Raw genomic sequence first — 20,705 nt, 5'->3', positions numbered from 1 at the left:
TTCTCAGTCTTCATCTTTTGTGACCTCTCTTGACAAAGCTGACCGTCATTTCTTCCTGGATACTTTCTACATTCTTCGTTTTTATGGACATGCTTTCTCTTGGTTCTCTCCCTACTCCTTCCCAGTCTCCTTTGTTGGTTTAGCATCCATATCAGGCCCACTAACTCTAGCTGTGCCATAGGGCTCTGTCTATCTATACCCCCTCACTTGGTGACCTTGTTAGTTCCCATGGGTTTATATAACCGCTGTATAAGTGACTCCCTAAAATAGCTAGGCTTTGTCCCTCTCCTTAGCTCTATTTATACATTACTCACTGTCCATTAGACATTTTGAACTGGATGTTTCACAGGCATCACAAAATCAAAAGGCCCCAAAAGAACTCATTATCTTTTCTCCCAAACTCCAATTTCTTCTAATCTTCCTCCCTAATCTCTAATAAATTTCTTATTACTTTTATTATTATATTATATATTAATATATGTTATATTATTATAAAGGTCGTGACTTTGTAACCTTGGTATCATTCTTGCCTTTTCACTGTCACAGAGCTCACATATCCAATCACTTAGATACCAAATCTTATTATTTTTGTCTCTCCCAAATCTCTTATATCCAGCCCCTCCACAACCAGCATCTCTTTGTCTCTTTCTTGGATTAATGAAAGTTTTCCAAATGGCTTCTTGTTTCAGGTCTATGCATAGAACTGCCCAAAGTGATTTTCCCAAAGCTTTTCTGTGACCATGTCATTCATCTGATTGAGAAGCTCCAAAATCCTTTTTTTTTTTTTTTTGGTGGCAAAGGAAGAAATATAAGTAAGCTTGCAGAAGATGTAGACCATTTCACTTTTGTCTTTGTGTCCTTAGCATTTAGGGTTACAGGGTGGGAACCAAATAGATTTTTTGTGAATTTACTGAAACAATAAAATTCTACAGCTTTGAAAGGGATTTAGGGGATTGGGAAAACAAGAATGAAGTTTCCAGAGCAATAGAGACCCAGAAATAACCACCATAATGATATAATTATTTGAATTGATTTTGCACAATTCTTTGGAAGAGTTCTCAGTTCTTACATTAGCTAATTTATCTTCACAATAGTCATGGGGGGAGTAAGTGGTGGTGAACTCATTTTACATAGAAATCAAATGCATAGTAGGGGTAGGTGATTTGTACAAAGTTAACACATTAAGACATATAATTAGGTTTACAAGATCTCTTGATTGGTCTGGCATGGTTAAGGAAGATATATAAAATTAACTGAAATTAAAAGCCAAAAAGGTACCTCTAGAGAAATAGGGAGGTTGCAGGTAATTCTCAAATCATATACCTTCTTTGCATACACATCTCTTACATATGAATAATCCAAGTGGTCACAGAAACTTCCCTTCCTTTCCTATAGTCAATGATTGGCTTTCCCTCCCTTTCCTCCTGGTAGCTTTAGGAATTATCTAGAATAGGACACTCTTTCCCATTCTCTGCTCCATAATTACATTTCCCCAGGGCTAGTCAGTCCAGAATAAGGTCTGGGGTGGCAGGATTAGTGGAGGTTAATCCTCCCTCCCACTCCAATATTCCCTTCTGTGAAGCTGCTTGGCAATTTTCCCAGGCTCAGTTCCATCTTCTCATCACTGTCCCCTAGAGGCCTGTCTCAACTCCAATGAATGTTATACTTTAGCTCTTTGTGTACCCACATATCTACCATCATTACCTTTATTTTTTCCTACAGGGTTTAAATGAGGCAAAGGAGAAAGTAGAATTATAGGAAAATAGGAGGGAAAACTTTTTATCTTTATCTGTTCTCCATTGTTATTAGTAGGCAAAGCCCTTAAAAAAAAGCCTTAAAAGGACTATCTGATAGGGGAGAAGATATGAGCCTGTGTTCTTTTTCAATCAGGGTCAGGGGAGGAGAGAAACCCTGGTCAAAAGATAGACTGACATTTATATAGACCTTTAAAGTATGTCATCTGAACCTTACAGCAATCCTCTGAGGTAGATACTGCAGGTATTATCCTTATTCCCATTTTATAGATGAGGAAACTAAGGCTGAGAGAAAACGACTTGTCAAAGACCACACAGCCAGATCAGAGGCAACATCTGAACGCAGGACTTCATGACTCCAAGTCTAACACTCTAAGATGCCTTGCTTTAGTGGACCAGGCTGTAGACAGGAGATAAAAGGAGTATTGGGATAGAGAAGCATCCATGGGGTTTCATACTGACAGGGAGTATTAGGCCCACTGTGGTTATTCACCCTGAAACTCTGGACCCCATCACCTTCACCTTTTGTTTTTATCTCACATCCAAACTCTTCAAACTGATCCCTTCAAACTAATCTAGACTAGATCATCTTTGCCAATCTCCTCATTGTCCTATTCTTTAAAAAGTCTCTGCCCAAGCTCCTTGTCTTTAACTTATCGCCCCCAACCCTGAAGTCCTCCACGTGCCTCGTCATGGAGTCCCTACCCTATGCCACAGGAGTTATTACCAGTGGTCTGGAACTAGGAAAGTTCCTATTCTCAATGCCTATATGGAGGCTGGGGGTGGGGGGTGGGGGGGGAGAGGGAATGCACCAGGGAGGAAGTTAAGAAGGACTATGAGTTCCTGATCCTGCCAAGGCCACTGTGGATGAAGAGCTGTGCTCGTTGTTTAAATGTCTAATGGGTGGACAGTACAATTTTAGGTGCTAGGAAATATAAAGTTTATAGAAGACCCAGTCTGCCTTCCGATAGTATTATAGAGGAGTAAAATGCAACATATATCAATATAACATATATATTATGTGCACCAATGAGTCATAAAACAAGATAGTTTTAAAATTTACATTTGAAGATCCAGCTCAAGATCCTCCAGGAAGCCTTCTCTCATTTCCCTAATCAGAAAAGATCTCTCTCTCTTCTAACCTTGCAAAAGCACATTTTATCTGCCTTATGTATTTATTGTTTATTCTCTGCTAGATTTATATTTGTGCAGTATTGCACATTTGTGTATATATTGTTTCTCCTCTCTAAACCAGGGGTGGGGAACCTGTGGCCTCAAGGCCACATGTGGCCTTCTAGGTCCTAGGGTATGGCCTTCTGACTGAGTCCAAGTTTAACAGAACAAATCCTTTTATTAAGGGGATTTGTTCTGTGAAGTTTGGATTCAGTTTTGCAAAGGGTCACACTTGAGGACCTAGAGGGCCACATATGGCCTTGAGGCTGAAAGTTCCCCACCCCTACTCTAGACTGTAAACTCTATGAGGGCAAAGATCATGCCTTAATTATCTCTTCTTAATTATTGTAATAATTTTCTCCAGGGCTTTGCAAATCACAGGTGCTTAATACATAAGCTTTGTATAAGGGTGCAACATGTATATAAACGGTTAGATTCTTTAACACTAGGCTTTAATATACTTCAGGTACAGGTAATTCATAAATTAAATGGTTTTGTTGTGAGTGGCTTGGGAAAATAAGGGTTTCTAATATTGTTTCTATAGGAAAACATGTTTCAATTTCTAAACTACTGACTTATAAATGATGTTTTGCAATAGTCTGTTCCTAAAATAGGGGACTGCCCAAGGTTAAGTAGTAGATTCACTATAATTTGAAGGAATCCACTGATAGGGCTATCTGCAGTAGTTTCATTTTTTTCCTTGCTAGGAAGCATGGAGAGAGATGAGTGGGAAATTATTTCTGTGGCAACAGTCGCCAAACTGAAAATGCCAAGATTCCACCCCCTTTCCTATTCACAAACTTGGCAAAAAGGTTATGTTTCTTTGCCAACAACAGAGATACATTTGTTCAGCTCCAAATCCCAAAGGTGGGAGGGTGATTGAGTGAGTAGAAGAACAGTTATTCTGCCAGGTCCTTGGGATTGCAAGAGTTTATTAGGAAAAGATACCCTTTCTGGAAAAAAGGCACACAGGGGCTGGCAGGGAATGTAGAGAGACTTATGGAATACCAAATAGTATGCTTAGACTTAGTATTGTTGCCTAGTTCAGTGGTTTCCAACTTATTTTTGGCTTAGAACTCAACATCTAATTAAGTTTTTCTGTCTTTCTTTTTTGTGTGCTTTAAAAACTGTTTTATTATGAATGCGAAAATGACCAACATGAACATTTCCATATACAAAGGCCAGAAAGAGAAAGGCATGGGAAACTGTGACTCTTATGCAGCTTGTTCATCTAATTAAATTTCACAGCTCGGTTTCTATTTTCCATCCAACTTCCTTCTCTTTGTGTTCTGTCCAGGACCCTTGTACATTGGGTGCATTCTTAGGCTGTGAGGACAGTGTGACTTTTTAACTTGATGTTTATGGTACAGTTCTCACCACAGTCTAATGTGTACCTAGGCACTTAATAAATGTCCTCAGTGATTATGATGACTTTTAAGAGCCAGCCTTCATGACCTTCATGTAGAATCTAGGGTTTGAAGGAATTCTTGGCTCCATGGAGGGCCCTGCACTGATAAAGCAGTAAATCAATAAGTGGACGAATAAGCATAGGAAAATGACGCCTGTTTCTGCTAATTTATCACAAAACCCTGGGGAGAAAAATCACTAGAACTCTTGAGACTATTCTTTCTTATTGCATGATACAGGCTTGTTTATACTTCCTTTTTCTAAAAGGTAGTTGAAGAAAATTAAAAAAAAAAAAACACGGTATTAAACTTCTCAGAAGGCTGTTCTTTAATTTGTCAATATCCTCAAAGTGAAAAGGATAAGCAAAAAGGAATAGCCATACCTGTTGTGTGGCCTGAAATTTTGTATGTTATTTCAGCATGCTCCCATTCTCCATTAAATGTGGAAGGAAAGCAGGGGCTAACCAACTCCTTGTCTGAAATCAAAATCATAGACATCATGTTACAATGACAAGACAAAACCAGCATGGATATTTGGGTCCCAGCACAGAGGTATTCTACTGTGCTGTTGGTCTGGAATTTTATTCTGAGTTGGCAAATAAAAAGGAAACCATACCTAAGATTAAGACACTAAGTTTCTACTTGCAATTGTAAGGCCTCTTTTCAAAGACTGGGGAATTTTAGCTTGATCAAAGGAAAAACTTGACTTTTATTTACAAAATTTTGGGCAAAACATTAAAGAAGTTCCATATTATTTCAGAATAGAAACTAGTGACTAGAGATGGGGGAAGACATTCAGATTTGAAAAACAAAAACAAAACCCAAAGCCTCAACAATTAGTATCTGTACAAATAAAACTACTCTGGCATTTTTTTTTCAAATGCTTTATTAACTTCTGATTCACATCATTCATTTTCACCATATTTTGAGTTATAAATTTTCTCCCCGTTTTTCCCCTACCCACCACCCCAAACTCCTCCAATCTGCTCTCTCCCACATTTTCTCCCATACCCCTTTTGACTTTTCCAGTGGATCTCTATGCCTCAGTGCCTGTATCTTATTTCCCAATTACATATTAATAATAGTATATATATATATTTGAGTATTTGATTTTAAAACTTTGAATTCCAGATTCATTCCCTTCCTCCCTTGTCTCCCATCCTTCCTGGGAAGATAAGCAGTTCAGTATAGGTTGTACATGTGTGGCTAATGCAAAACAATAACAGAGAAGATATATTGTAAAAGACTGACTATATTTCCCTCCTTCCTATCCCACCTCCCACTTGTTCTATTCTCTACTTTGATCCCGTCCCTTTTCAAAAGTGGGTGCTCCCAACTTCCCTCCCCTCCAGCCTACCCTCCCTTCCATAATCCCCCCTCTCATCTCCTTCCCCCCCTACTCTCCTGGAGGGTGAGATACCCTATTTAGTGTGTATTTCATTCCCTCCTCAAGCCAAATTCAATGGGAATAAGGTTGACCCATTCCCTTTTGCCTTCCATTCTTCCCCTCTATTGTAACCATTTTCCCTTGCCTCTTCTATATGAGATAGTTTACCCCATTCCGTCTCTCCCCATCTCCTGTCATTATATTCCTCTCACCTCTTAATTTCACTTTTTAAAGTATCATCCCTTCCTGTTAAATTGGTCCTGTGCCCTCTATCTATGTATACCTGTAAACATATATACACACATTCACATATGTATTCATATGCCTATATACCCTCATATATATGTATATTTCTATTTTTATTTTATTATATATATATGTATGTATGTATACTTCTATTCCCTTCAACTACTGAGAAAAGTTTCATAAGTTACAATTATTGTTTTTCCATGTAGGAATGTTAATAGTTCAACTTGGATAAGTTCCTTATGATTTCTTTTCCCTGTTCACCTTCTCATGCTTCTCTTGCTTCTTGTATCTGAATGTCAAATTTTCTGTTCAACTCTGGTTTTTTCAGCAAGAATGCTTGAAAGTCCTCTATTCCACTGAATGACCATATTTTCCCCTGAAACATGATACTCAGTTTTGCTGGGTAGGTGACTCTTGGTTTTAATCCCAGCTTCTTTGACCTCCGGAATATCATATTCCAAGCCCTTTGATCCCTCAGTATAGAAGCTGCCAGATCCTGGGTTATCCTGATTGTGTTTCCACAATATTCAAATTGTTTCTTCCTGGCTGCTTGTAATATTCTCTCCTTAATCTGGGAATTCTGGAACCTGGCTATAATATTCCTAGGAGTTTTCTTTTTGGGATCTTTTTCAGGAGGTAATCAGTGGATTCTTTCTTTTTTTTTTTTTAAAGCAATTGGGGTTAAGTAACTTGTTCAAGGTTACACGGCCAGTTATTTCTGGGTGTGGTGCTAAGTATCTGAGCCTGGATTTGATCCCCAGGTCATCCCGACACTGGGGCCGGTGCTCTTACTCGCTGTGCCACCTGGCCACTCCTCAGTGGATTCTTTCAACCTCTATTTTGCCCTCTGGTTCTAAAACATCAGGGCAGCTTTTTTTTGAGAACTTCCTGGAGGATGATTTCTAGGTTTTTTCTTTGATTATGGCTTTTAGGTAGTCCAATAATTTTTAAATTATCTCTCCTGGATCTATTTTCCAGGTCAGTGGTTTTTCCCATGAGATATTTCACACTGCCTTCTATTCTTTCATTTGTTTCGATCTGTTTAACAGCTTCTTGATTTCTCATAAAGTCACTAGCTTCCATTTGCTCCAATCTAATTCTGAAGCAATGATTCTCCTCATTGAGCTTTTGAGATTCTTTTTCCATCTGGCAAATTCGGCTTTTTAAGGCATTCTTCTCCTTATTGCCTTTTTGAACCTCTTTTGCCATTTGAGTTAGTCTGTTTTTTAAGGTGGTATTTTCCTCAGTCAGGCTGTTGACTCTCATCTCGTAATTTTCTTGCATCGTTCTTATTTCTCTTCCCAATTTTTCCTCCACTTCTTTTATCTGCTTCTTAAGTTCTGACTTCACTGTCTTCCTTCTGTTCCATGCTTTGATCCTTTCTGTTGCCAAAATAGGAGTGTAATACTGGAATCTTCTGTCTGCTTTGTTTCCTTTGCCTGGTCATGTTGCCCCTCAGTCACTTGACCCCTGGGCTTTTTGCCACAGTAAGTCTTTGCCACAGGGGAGCTTTCGTCCCAAATGCTGGGGTTTTCTCAGCTGCCTGAGGAATTAGATGGGTGCCCTCTCTGAGGCCTCCACATGCTCTGGCAAGCTGGACACACACCCCAGGACCTCCACCCTAGACTGCAATCCAGATCCAAGCAGGTTAAAACAAGAGCGATTACCCCTCAGACTGGTGCTTGGTCCCCCTACACTCTGTAGGCCAGGAGCTTAAGCTGCCATATGGCTCTGGCTGGCTATGCCGGTGCCTCAGTGGCTTCTTGCCCCGGGGGCAAAAGCCACGCACTCCCACTTACTGGGTCCCAAAGTCCAGACTGCACTGACCTCTCACTTTGTCCTTTGCATCTATGTATGTGTTGATAAATCTGAAAATGGCCACAGCTGCTGCTGATCTGGAGTCCCTCCAGCTGGCGGCTGGTCAGGCCTGCCCTGGGGCTAAAGCCTTGGCATGGGGCTGGGCTCAACTCCCAGAGCACTGCGCTGGCCAATTCCTGCCGGCCTGCCGGGCTGTCCTCAGCAGGAGGTTAGCTTCTCTGTGTCATTTTGTGGGTTCTTCAGCTCCATAGTTTGTTTAGAGTCCCCTTTTACATGGATTGGGGAAGGTGGAAGCCGGAGCCCAGCGGAGGTCCTGCTTCTACTCTGCCATCTTGACTCCGTCCCCTTCTACTCTGGCATTTTTAAGGAAACAGAAGTTTCTACCTAGAATCCAAATCCTTAATATTGAATAGCTTTTCATCCCAGCTTCCTGACCGATGATTGTGAGGGGCAATACAGAGATTGGGAATTAGTATGCTTGGAGGAAGAAGAAGAATTAGAGCATCTGTCATCTTCAAGGACAGGAGAGCCACAATAATGACATGATTCCACAACCAAAGAGAGCCTGAACTCTGATGAACCTACTGTTAAATCCTTTATGGTCACATGAAAGGATGCTGACCAATGAAAAACAGGTCCATGTGTTTGTGCTTTGTGATTGGTGGCACTTGTGATTATGAGCCCCATTATAACTGGAGATTGCTTCAGGATACATTTAGAAAGGGATATAAGCAAGATATGCAAGGGTGAAATGAAATTATGATTAGCAGAAAATTTTCTAAGCTTTAGAAACTGGTATGTGACAGAAAGATGATGCTCTATCAGTGTTAAAAACTGGCATTACTTCTGGTTAGTATAAATCTAAAAGTCTATTTCATAACATGACACCTGTAGAGAAGAACCATCATTTAAGTTTTCAGTGTCCTACAGCAATGAAAATACGACTGATTTTCAGCAACTAGGGAATAGGAAGCTAGAAACATCAGAGTTGAAACTGAGCCCAATCCTCTGAATTACCATGAAAAAGGGTTTTTGGGAATAAAGTAATCTCCTAAGATAGCAAACTAAAAATGAGTCTTTTGAAAACTTGAATCAGGGGACAAAACTATAAAGTCTAGCAAGCTTTTATTAACGGTATTCAACTTTATAGCTAAATGCAATAAAGTAACTCAGGATCACAGATGGGTTTCTACGTAGCACGTTCCATGTTATACAATGTCAAATACCTCCCCTTAAAAGGAATGTCTAACTCTGGTTTATTTTATGAGTTTTCATGGAACGAAAGACCTCAAAAGGAGAGTTCCCACAAAGCTAGAAATCAAAGCATGCACAAGTAAAGAAAAAAAAAATCCTATCTGTAGGATAGCAATTTGCAAAGGTTACACAGCCATTCATTTGTAGTACTCACTACTGTAAAATATATATAAATATATATACAGGGTAATGCAATATTTGAAATATCTGAAATCAGAAATAGTCTCATGACACTCAAGTTCAAAGCTTCAAAGTCCATCTTGCCATAAAAATGAAATGCAGATGGATTTCCGAAGCCAATAAGATGCTGTATTTCTAGGATCCATTCGTGACTCTATACCAAAAAACCTGCTTCTAACAAGCTGAGAATGAGAGATCAAGAGCCACAATGCATTCTTTTTCCTTTGAAAGGTCCAGGACACAGGACAGTGATTGTGCACAGGGGAGCCAGTATAGATATTCCCACCGCAAGCATCCCCACAGGAGGGGAAGCAAAGCCAACAGATGAATTTCCTCATTGGTGAGTGGGTTGCAGAGGTTTTCCAAGGACTGCTTATGTCTGGTAGACATGAAAAGTAGAAGTTTCAGAACAGGTCCTAAAATTTCTTTCTACTTACCAGGTTTTCCCTCTTCTCCTCCTAAGATAGCAAGTCTTGCTGACATTAAACCAAGTCCCAAGTAGCTGTTGAAAATAAAATCCTTGGTGAAAGAAGGGCCTGTACTTCAGGAAATATACACAATCATTTTGCAGTGTATCTACCTGGCCTTTTGTCAGAAGCAAGTTGTTTGGGAAGGAGCTACAAAGGCTGCTTTTAGCCCTCTTTCAGAAACTTCCCTTTACAGAGTTCAAGCTTTATTACAATAATCTATTGAAGCTGATGTGTAGCAAGAGAAAGTCTGGAAATTTTATCACATAGTTCAAAGTTTCTCTTCCCATTTTCCTTCAATATAGTCTGGATTTTTTTTGGTAAGGATATACATTAATGGGGAAAAAAACAGCTAAGATGCTTCAGTTTTATTATAAATTAAATAAAAATGGATCTAGTATCTTCTTCGATGGCAATGAAAAAAGCTAAAAAATGCACTCGGGCTAGTTAAGAGGGAGCTCTACAATGATTTTTAAAACTGGAATTGTAAACAGTGCAGTTATTTCACTGAATAAGAGCTTGAGAATCAAAGGGGGGGAGATATACTGTGCCTCTCATCATTTTTTTGTGACTAAACTGTCAACAACTCTATTTCTTATAACAAACCTGTACGAATATAGCTTATAAGTACTATTGAACATCTGGAATGACGTTATATATTCAGCTGGGGATGTCTGGAGGGTGACCTGAAAAGCAATAGAAGGGTTACTGTGATAGATCAATACTGTCATTTCCAAAAGAAACCTTCCTCCTCCCACAAAACAGACCATTGGAAAGATCACAAACATTTAGAGAACTACTTAAGCCATCTTGCCAAATTAAACTACAAAGAACTTCATTTCAGCAAAGATCAAAATAAAATGTTTAAGGCTAAAACCCAGTATTTTTTTCCCTCAAGGATAATAATTCAGTCTGCTCCCCGATATAAGACCTAATCAAGACAATGAGAAATTCATAGAATCCAATGATAATTTTGATAAATTTAAATTCCCCTTATTTAAAGTGGGGAGAGGCATAATATTTTATTTTATTTTTATTTTTTTTAAAGCAATCGGGGTTAAGTAACTTGCTCAAGGTTACACGGCCAGTTATTTCTGGGTGTGGTGCTGAGTGTCTGAGCCCGGGATTCGATCTCCAGGTCGTCCCAACACTGGAGCTGGTGCTCTTACTCACTGAGCCACCTGGCCGCCCCTAAGCAATTGGGGTTAAGTAACTTGCTCAAGGTTACACGGCCAGGTGTTTCTGGGTGGGTGCTAAGTGTCTGAGCCCGGGATTCGATCTCCAGGTCTTCTCAACACTGGAGCCGGTGCTCTTACTTGCTGTGCTACCTGGCCGCCCCTGAGGCATAATATTTTAAAAACAGTTCATGTCTTAATTAAAAATATGCTGAATTTTCATAGGAGACTTATTTTGAAAAGACTTAAAGCTTTCTATCTTTAAACAATGACTCTTCTTCATGTCACAGAAAAATTTTGGGGATGTAGATGGTAATATCTGCAAAGTGCTTTTAACTCTGGCCTAAAGATACTAAGTTATTACCTTATTTATCACCCCATTAAACTGCCTGCCAAATGGAGTGAAAGAACAAATTCCCTTACCACAATCTCTGGTTTCTACTCAGGAAGTGGACAAGAAAGCCATCAGCTTCAGTAAGCTATTAATAGAATATATGGATGCCTTCATATAACTTTGCTAAGTGTACATTTTTTCCCGGGCACATCTTAGCCAGCGGTTTTTCTTGAATCCACATTACCAGTAGTGCCCAACTCCATGGTACTTTAAGAAATGCAGAAAGAGACTTTAATCTGATTCTCAGAGTATTATGGTAAATTCCATATCAACCCAGTATCAAACAAGGCAACTAAAACTAAAAATGTGTAAAAACTAAAAAATACAGTTTGCTACAATGGTGACTATATATACCAATGCTGAAAAACTAGTAAAGCTTATCTTGGCTCAGTGCTTTGTTGTAGAAAACAGACAGTAGGATCAGGTTACCTCAATTTTTGGAAGAAATGTGATTTGTGTTGATCCACCTCCTAAATCCAGCATGCCCACACTGTTCTTTCCTGGAGTGTTTAAATTGCCTAAAGTACACAAAATAGGATCAAAACAGTGCTGCCTCATGACCGCTATTAAACTGGTATCATAAAACAATGTAAACAAAAGAATTAAAAACCCCAAGTTCTTAAGTGGAGCAACTAAAATGCTACAGAGTTTTAATATAAAGATCTTACATGTTTTGAAGAAAATAGTGGCTTGGTCATCTAACCTTAGTTAAAATAATTATTAATTAGTACCAAGAAAGATATTGGGATTGACCACCTAATGGGAAGGTGGTTAATAACTGGCTCACTCCCTGGAGAATCATTCTTTTAAAAAAAAAAAATCTATCTATCAAACAAATTCTCTTATGCACAATTATTAGATCCTAGAAAGGAACTTCATTCTTTATCACCAGCAAGACAAGGCTCCATGATAAGTCTACATTATAAGATGATTCTTTTAGGCATGAAAGTTTAAATGCCTTGGTAGAAGGACAAAAATCAAATTATAGTTTCTTGGATATTTTGAGTAATATGAGTAAAATTGTCTTTCAGCTCCCTAAGGGGAAACCTTACTATACTCTGCTTTTAATGTTCCAGTTTCTTCACCTGCCCATATCTACCTCATGTTTGTTGTGAGAATCAAATGAAGCCATAGGATCATGTACTTAGATCTGGAGAGGCTCTTAGGGCTCATTTTATTCAGCGTCCAAGAGGTTATATGACTTGCCATGCTGAGCAGATAGGTTTTCTGTCCTCTAATCCAATGTTCTTTCCATTATACCATACAGATTTCCAAACAGATAATAAATGTGTAAATGCTTTCGAGGGCACTAATTAAATGTAAGGTGCGAAGGTAATTAGCAAGCATTTATAGTACCCTTAATATTGGGAAAGCACTTCATAATTAGCTTTATGAACCACTCCTCAGAAACATGGCCTAAAGGAAGGATTTCACATTATCATCGATCTAGTATTTTTTTTTTAACCCCTAATATGAAAGTGAGATGGATGAACAATGTCTCCACAGGTACCTGATGCTTCTATATGAAGATGACGGTGCAGGATAAAAAGATCAGGTAAATAGTTCTGCCATGGCATGGGCTTGAAATGTCAAAACATTAATTCTCTTCAGTATTAAAGTGGGTTAAGTGATTAGAATTAGAATAAAAATACACAATGCTTAAATTCAGGGCAATTTTGGCCTTGTTGAGGCATGTAGAGTTTAAGGTTCTATTCATTATGATAGCCTGTGAAAATATTGTACTGGAAGTAAGAGAAATTAAAAAAGAAATACAAAAATTAAAGTCCCCCAAAACAAAGTCTTGGTTTCAAGAAGGCTGGTTGAATATCCAAACTTGGAAGTGAACCAGAGGCATCTTTGAAATAACACTCTTTAGGTCACAGTTTTACTGGACTATTTAAAGCATACCTGTTAGAAAGTTCACTGTGATCCATGCTGAAACACCTAAAGAAAGAATTTCACAAATATTTGCTTGGATAAAATAGTCATTCACAAACATTTGTTTGGATAAAATTCATAAGACATAGACATTTTAAATATACAACACTGAATGAATAAATGAAAAAAAATATTTATTAAGTGCTAAGAACTATCTAACTGGATCCCTTAATTCCCTTTCAGTCTGGAAGCCATGAATTTAATAAAGACATTTCACCCAGTTTACTTACAGCTCTTTGCAGTAAATGGATGTATCTGTCTATCTTTTTATAAAAACAAAGACATAGATATGTATACATATGATATATAACTGCACTGTACATATAAATATGTGTGTGTACATAAATAATATATACATATATGCAATCTCCAAGCAAAACTGCAACAGACTATAATTAAACTGGAAAATACTTGCTATAATAGTGATTACACAATATCAATGCTGAAAAGTTAGTACATATATACTATATTTCAGGTATTCTCTCTTCCTCTAGTAATATGCACTTGAAGAAAACATAAAAAATAAAATAAATGTCTATTATTGATCTTTTCAAATATTTAGAAAGTTTTCACAGGATATCAGATCTTTTCCTTCTAATACTCCATACATTTCCCTTCTCTACTCCAGTATCCTTGTTCCTACTCAAGAGAGGGGAGTCAGAGAAAAATATACCCTTGTGTAAATAAAAGAGAAGACTATTTGGCAGCCTTTCCTTCCTCCATTTCTTAAACTATTAAATTCTATTTAATATTAAATTTTAATTAAATTTGAAAACTAATACTGTCCATTTTTCTCTTGAGAAGCAACTACCCACTCTGCTGGAATTCTTGTTATTCAGAATAATAAAAGAAAACCTACACTGCATTTTAGGATTTTCCTTTCCACATGGAAAGTCCAAATATGAGAGATGAAAAGTAAAAAGGTATCCAGTCTGAGAATCGCCGTCCAAGGACAGATAGTGACACCAAAAGTAGTGTTGCCATTCAAAAGGCTTTATGGATATTGATGCGATACAGAAATACTTTGAAGACTGAAACACAAAATATTAACTTTTATTCAACAAAATTCTTTAATCTATTTGACATTTTACAAAGTAAAAAAGTCTAAAATGCACTTACTATTAAGTTTTTAAACATTAAGGAAGTAAACCCTGAGGTGCCATTTCTGATCTTACCTTCATCAGTTCCATTCATTATGGAAACACAGTCATCTCCAACAAGGAAAGGAGATGCCTGGAAAACCTCTCTTACCTAAATTTTCAGAAAGAAAATCAATTTCATTATTTATAATTATTTTATATCTATTAAATAAAGAACAGATGAGCACCATGATGATTTCTGAGTTTGTTTTACACAGCAGAGTTCAGAAAATAAAACTAAAGTTCTCTCTTTTTTTTTAAATTTATTTTTTTAATGCTTTATTAATAAAGTTCTCTCTTATAGCTTCTAAATCTTTAGCTACAAAATATCCTAATCTATTATTTCAAGAATCAAAACTGGGTTCTAGAGCCACACCTGAAAGGTTTAATCCAAAATCATCCTGGGGAAATTTGCTATAATATAGGCCTTATTCAGAGGAATTCTCAAAGGTTTGGCTGGTTTATAAGGTCTATCAGTTCCAGATGCCAAACTAATACTACAAACCAGTAATTATAAAAACTGGTTTAAAAAGAGAGTTTGATCAGCAGAATAGGTTAGGCACACAACATAACAGAAATACAGTAGTACAGTGTTTGACAAACCCAAAGACTATGGTTATTGATGGAAGGACTCACTATTTGACAAAATCTTCTGGGAAAATAGTCTGGCAGAAATTAGGTTTAGACCAATACATACTAGACCAATCACATACTAAGGAAAGTTCCAAATGGATATATAAAAGGTCATGCCATAAACAAATTAGAGGTGGAAGGAATAAATTAATTTTCAGATCTATGGAGAAGTGAAGAGTTCATGACTAGTTAAGTGATAGAGAGTACTGCATGAGATAAAGTGGTCAATTTTGGTTACACAAAATTAAAGTTTTTGTACCAGCTAATCTAAATCTATTAAAAATTAGAAAGGACAAAGGTAATTGGGGGGAAAATCTTTGCAACAAGTTTCTCTTATGAGGGTCTCATTTCTAAGACACAGAATGAGCTGATTCAAACTGATTAGACTAAGAGCCATTACCCAATAGATAAATAGTTAAGGGATGTAAAAAAAAAAAGTTTTCAAAGGAAGACATCTCAGCTATCAACAATCATATGAAAAAGTTACTAGTAATTAGAGAAATGAAAATTAAAGCAACTCTGAGGTTCTACATCACATCTATAAGACTGTCAAAGATGACAAAAGAAGAAATAATAAATGTCGGAAGGGCTGCAAGAAAACACAGTACACTAGTACACTACTGATGAAGCTAAGAATAGGTTCAGTCACTCTGGAAAGGAATTTGGAACTATGCTCAGAAGTTGACCAAATTGCATATGTTTTGACATAGTTCTACCACTATTAAACCTATACCCACAAAAAAATAAAAGAAAGGATCTATATGTACAAAAATATTTACAGCAGCTCTTTCCATGGTAACCAAAAATTCAAAACTAAAGAGGGTGGGGTTTTCTTTTTGGGAAATGGCTAAACAAATTGTGGTATATGAATAAACTGGAACATTATTGTTCCATAAGAAATTATGAAAGGGATAATTTCAGAGGAAACTAGAAGGGCCTTTATGAAAAGATGGAAAGTGAAACGAGAACAAGGAGAACGATTTATATGATAACATTATAGAGAAAAACAACTTTGAAAGACTTTAGAACTCTGATCAATACAATGTTAAATCATAAAACTAAAAGAATGATGAAGAAGCATATCACTCACCTCTCAACAGAAGTGATGAACTCAAAATGCATAGAGGCATACATTTTCAGACATGGTTAACAGGAAATTTTCTTTTTGCTATAGAGAAATGTATTGAGGGATTTGCATTTTGGGGTTTAAAAAATTGCTCAGGGGGCGGAGCCAAGATGTCAGAGTAAAAGCAGGAACTTGGCTGAGCTCCTGCTCTAACCACCTCCAATATCTGTAAAATATGACCCTATACAAATTTTAGAGCTACAGAACCCACAAAGAGACAGAAAGAAACAAATCTCCCGCTGAAGGCAGCCCAGCAGGCAGACAGGAAGGCACCACGCTGGGAGCTGAGCGCAATCCTGTGTGAGCCCCTCAGTCTTGTGTGAGCTGCACTGTCCCAGACCCAGGGTGGCCCCAACCAGAGGCACAGATTGGCTGGAGCAGACTTTAGGAGAGTAAATCACCAGCAGCTGTGGTGGTTGAGACTTCTCAAGCCATAAATGACAAAGAGAAAGTAAAAGGTCAGTGGGGAACTCTGTTGGAACTGGGTGGAGAAGAGCACAGTTCGGCCCCTGCCCCTGGGGTGAGAGGTGGCAGAGGCGTGGCAGCTGCAGCTGCTGCCCCATGGCTACGTCTGGAGCTCCTGGCTTGCAGATGGTAGGGGGACCAAGGGACCATTCAGAGGGCAATCATTCTTGCTTTAACCTGCTTGGATCTGGGTCTCAGTCTTGGGTGATGGTCCCTGGGGTGTGTGGCCAGTGTGCCAGAGCTTGTGGTGGCTGTATAGAGGGCACCCTCCTCAGACTTCTGACAACTGTGAAAACCCCAGCGATTTGGGACATAGCTCTCTCCACTGTGGAAGCAGAGTTCTACTGTGGCTAAGAGCTCAAAAGTCAAGTGACTGGCTGACAAGATGAGTAAGCAGAAGAAATGCAATCAGACCATAGAATCCTTTTTTGGGGACAAAAAGGATCAAAACCAGAATAAGTCAAAACTCCTGAATCAAAAAGCTTCCAAGAAAAATATGAACTGGTTACAGGCCATGTAGGAGCTCAAAAAGGATTTTGAAAATCAAGTAAGAGAGGTGGAGGAAAAATTGGGAAAAGAAATGAGAATGATGCAAGAAAATTATGAAAAGCTGGTCAACAGCCTGCTAAAGGAGGCCCAAAAAAAATACTGAAGAAAATAACACCTTAAAAAATAGACTAACTCAAAAAAAGCCAATGAGGAGAAGAATGCCTTAAAAAGTCAAACTGCCCAGATGGAAAAGGAATTTCAAAAACTCACTGAAGAGAATAATTCCTTCAAAACTACATTGGAGCAAATGGAAGCTAATGACTTCATGAGAAATCAAGATACTATAAAACAGATCCAAACAAATGAAAAAAGGGAAGGCAATGTGAAATATCTCATTGGAAAAACCACTGACCTGGAAAATACATCCAGGAGAGATAATTTTAAAATTATTGGATTACCTGAAAGCCATGATCAAAAAAAGAACCTAGAAATCATCCTTCAAGAAATTCTCAAGGAAAATTTCCCTGATATTCTAGAACCACAGGGCAAAATAGAAATTGAAAGAATTCGCCAATTGCCTCTTGAAAAAGATCCCAAAAAGAAAACTCCTAGGAATATTGTAGCCATATTCCAGAGTTCTAAGGTCAAGGAGAAAATATCACAAGCTGTCAGGAAGAAACAATTTGACTACTATGGAAACACAATCAGGATAACACAAGATCTAGCAGCTTCAACATTAAGATATTGAAGGGCCTGGAATATGATATTCTGGAAGTCAAAGAAGCTAGGATTAAAACCAAGAATCACCTACACAGCAAAACTGAGTATAATGTTTCAGGGGAAAATATGGTCATTTAATGAAATAGAGGACTTTCAAATATTCTTGTTGAAAAAAAAAAAACCAGAACTGAACAGAAAATTTGTCTTTCAAATACAAGAAGCAAGAGAAGAATGAGAAGGTAAACAGGAAAAAGAAATCATAAGGAACTTACTGAAGATGAACTATTTACATTCCTACATGGAAAAACAATAATTGTAACTCATGAGACTTTTCTCAGTATGAGGATAGTGGAGGAAGGGAATATATATGTGTATACATACATATATATATGTCTGTATAGGAGGTTGTATGTATGTTATAAATACATATGTGAGTGTGTGTATATGTGTGTAGATATACACATAGACAGAGGGCATAGGATCATTTGAATAGGAAGGGATGATATCTAAAAAATAAAATTAAGAGGTGAGAGAGGAATACAATGACAGAAGGAGAAAGGGAGAGATAGAATAGGGTAAATTATCTCATATAAAAGAGGCAAGAGGAAACTATTATAATAGAGGGGAAGAACAGGAAGGTGAAAGGGAATGGGACAACCTCACTCTCACTGATTTTGGCTTAAGGAAGAAATAACATACACACTCAAGTGGGTATCTTACCCTATAGGAAAGTAAGGGGGAAGAAGATAAGAGGGGGGATGACAGAAGGGAGGAAAGATTGGGGGAGAGGGTAGTTAGAAGCAAGCACTTTTGAAAAAGGGGCAGGGTCAAAGCAGAAAAAAGAGTAAGTGGTGGGTGGGATAGGACGGAGGGAAATACAGTTAGTCTTTTACAATATAACTACTATGGAAATGTTTCTTGTAACTACACATGTACAACCTACATTGAATTGCTTGTCTTCCCAGTGGTGGTGGGTGAGGAGGGAAGAAGGGAAAGAATCTGGAAATCAAAGTTTTAAAAACAAATGTTTAAAAGAAAATTTTTTTTTTACATGCAACTGGGAAATAAGGTATACAGCCACTGGGGTATAGAAATCTATCCTGCCCTACTAGAAAGTTAGGGGAAATGGGGGAGGATGTAAGAGAGAGCAGATTGGGGGAAGGGGTATTCAGTAGGCTTGATATCTTGGGGAGGGAGTAGGGGAAAGATGGGGAAAAAAATTTGTAACTCAAAATTTTGTGGAAATGAATGTTGAAAACTAAAAATAAATAAAAGGTAAAAAAAATAAAATAAAAAAACATTTTAAAAGTTTCTCAATAATGGGAAGGACCAATTAATTAAAAATACTTCTTACATGAAAACTTTTTTAAAAATTAAGGAACAGGAGGGGTGGGGCAGGAGGTGTTTGACCTTCATGTTGTCTTTGGGTCAGTTCTAGATAGAAGTCATCCCTCCAAGAGCACCAAAATATTTTGTATACTTTTTTCCTAAAGCTGCAGGAGATGGAAACCCTGGGGAGAAGTCTAACTCTAGATCTATGGAACACTACGGAACTTGAGAATTTAACAGAAATTCCTTGTGTGATGCAAGAGCAGGGACTCTCATGGGCAGCTTAACAGTGGTAAGTTAGGAGTGGTGGGAATGCTCAGTTGAGCATTCCAAAACAATTTATAATAGTTAAAAAGTCTTCCTTGAAAGCAAGGTTCCTGTGTCATGGGGACTTATTTTCAAGACTGGCTTAATAACAGTATACATGAAATGTATTAAAAAATTAATCATACCCTCTGACCCAGGAATTCCATGGTATTAGGCTAAAAATATTAAGAAGAGGATAAAGGATGTATCTACATGAAAATATTTATACCTGGTTCATCTGTAACAACAAAAAATGAGAAATAATCTATATGTGTAACAATTGGAGAATGGATAAATTATGGAATATTATGGCATTGTAAACAACATAACAATGTGGATATAAGGAAATACAGAAAGTCAATTAGTCAGTCAATAAGTATTTATTAAGTAAGCACTTACAGTGTGCCAGGGACTGTGCTGGGCCTACAAAGGGAGCTCCCAGCGTAACTGAGAAACACATAAACAACTATGTACAAACAAGATATATATAGGACAAACTGGGGGTAATCAACTGCAGGAAGATACTAGCATTTAGGGGGATTGGGAAATGTTTCTCAGAGAAGGTCAGATTTTATCTAGGAATTGAAGGAAGTCAGGGCTGTAAGGAGGCAGAGATGAGGAAAGGAAGCATTCCAGGCACAAGGGACAGTTGGTGAAAATCCAGAGTTGGAAGGATGAGCATTTTGTATGAAGAATGAAAAGAAATCCAATGTCATTGGATTGAATAGTATGTGGGTAGAAGGAGGGGAACAAAATATATGAAGACTGGAAATGTAGGAAGGAGTCAAGTTATGGAGGGCTTTGAATGTCAAAGAAGTTTATTCTTTGATCTTGGGTTAATAGAAGCATTGGTGTTTACTGAAAGGGTGTGTGTGACACAAGATTATATCTACACTTTAGGAAGATCAATTTGACAAATGAGAATGTAGAAAGATGAAGCAGGAAGATCAATCAGAAGGCTACATATATGAGGTGATGAGGGCCTGGACTAGGTGGCAGTGTCAAAGGAAAAAAAAGAAAAACTATGAGACATGTTATAAATTGACAAAACCTGGCAACAGACTAAATATGGGCTGAGGGAGGGGTGGTTAGAAAGAGTGAGTTGAAGACGATATCTAGGTTTTGAGTCTAGTGGTATTCTTCATATTAATAGGAAAGCTGAGGAGAGGTTTTTTTTTTTGGTGGGGGGAAGAGGGATGAATTACATTTTGGACATTTGAGTTTTAAGATGTCTATGGAACATCCATTAAGATATCTAAAAGACAGCAGGAGATACAAAACTGGTGGTCAGTGAAGAGATTAT

At 37.8% G+C, this 20,705-nt stretch overlaps 1 protein-coding gene across 5 annotated transcripts in view; it reads right to left on the bottom strand.

Annotated features, from left to right (window-relative positions):
• The window catches only part of ENTPD6 (ectonucleoside triphosphate diphosphohydrolase 6), a 55,941-nt gene that overhangs the window by 14,248 nt on the left and 20,988 nt on the right, over positions 1-20,705 (bottom strand). For all 5 annotated transcript variants that reach the window (XM_069075533.1, XM_069075532.1, XM_069075534.1 and 2 more), the window contains 6 exons: positions 14,371-14,446; positions 13,166-13,201; positions 11,687-11,775; positions 10,295-10,374; positions 9,659-9,723; positions 4,717-4,809 (listed from right to left, as the gene is read on the bottom strand). In XM_069075533.1, the coding sequence (XP_068931634.1) occupies positions 4,717-4,809; positions 9,659-9,723; positions 10,295-10,374; positions 11,687-11,775; positions 13,166-13,201; positions 14,371-14,446 (439 nt within the window). The remainder of the gene's footprint in view (positions 1-4,716; positions 4,810-9,658; positions 9,724-10,294; positions 10,375-11,686; positions 11,776-13,165; positions 13,202-14,370; positions 14,447-20,705) is intronic.

This window comes from Petaurus breviceps, unplaced genomic scaffold (assembly GCF_028583685.1).
Source record: "Petaurus breviceps papuanus isolate PSGF00001 unplaced genomic scaffold, PetGlider_PUasm1.0 90919, whole genome shotgun sequence".
NCBI classification, from domain to species: Eukaryota; Metazoa; Chordata; class Mammalia; order Diprotodontia; family Petauridae; genus Petaurus; species Petaurus breviceps.
This window is presented reverse-complemented; position numbering and strand designations above follow the sequence as displayed.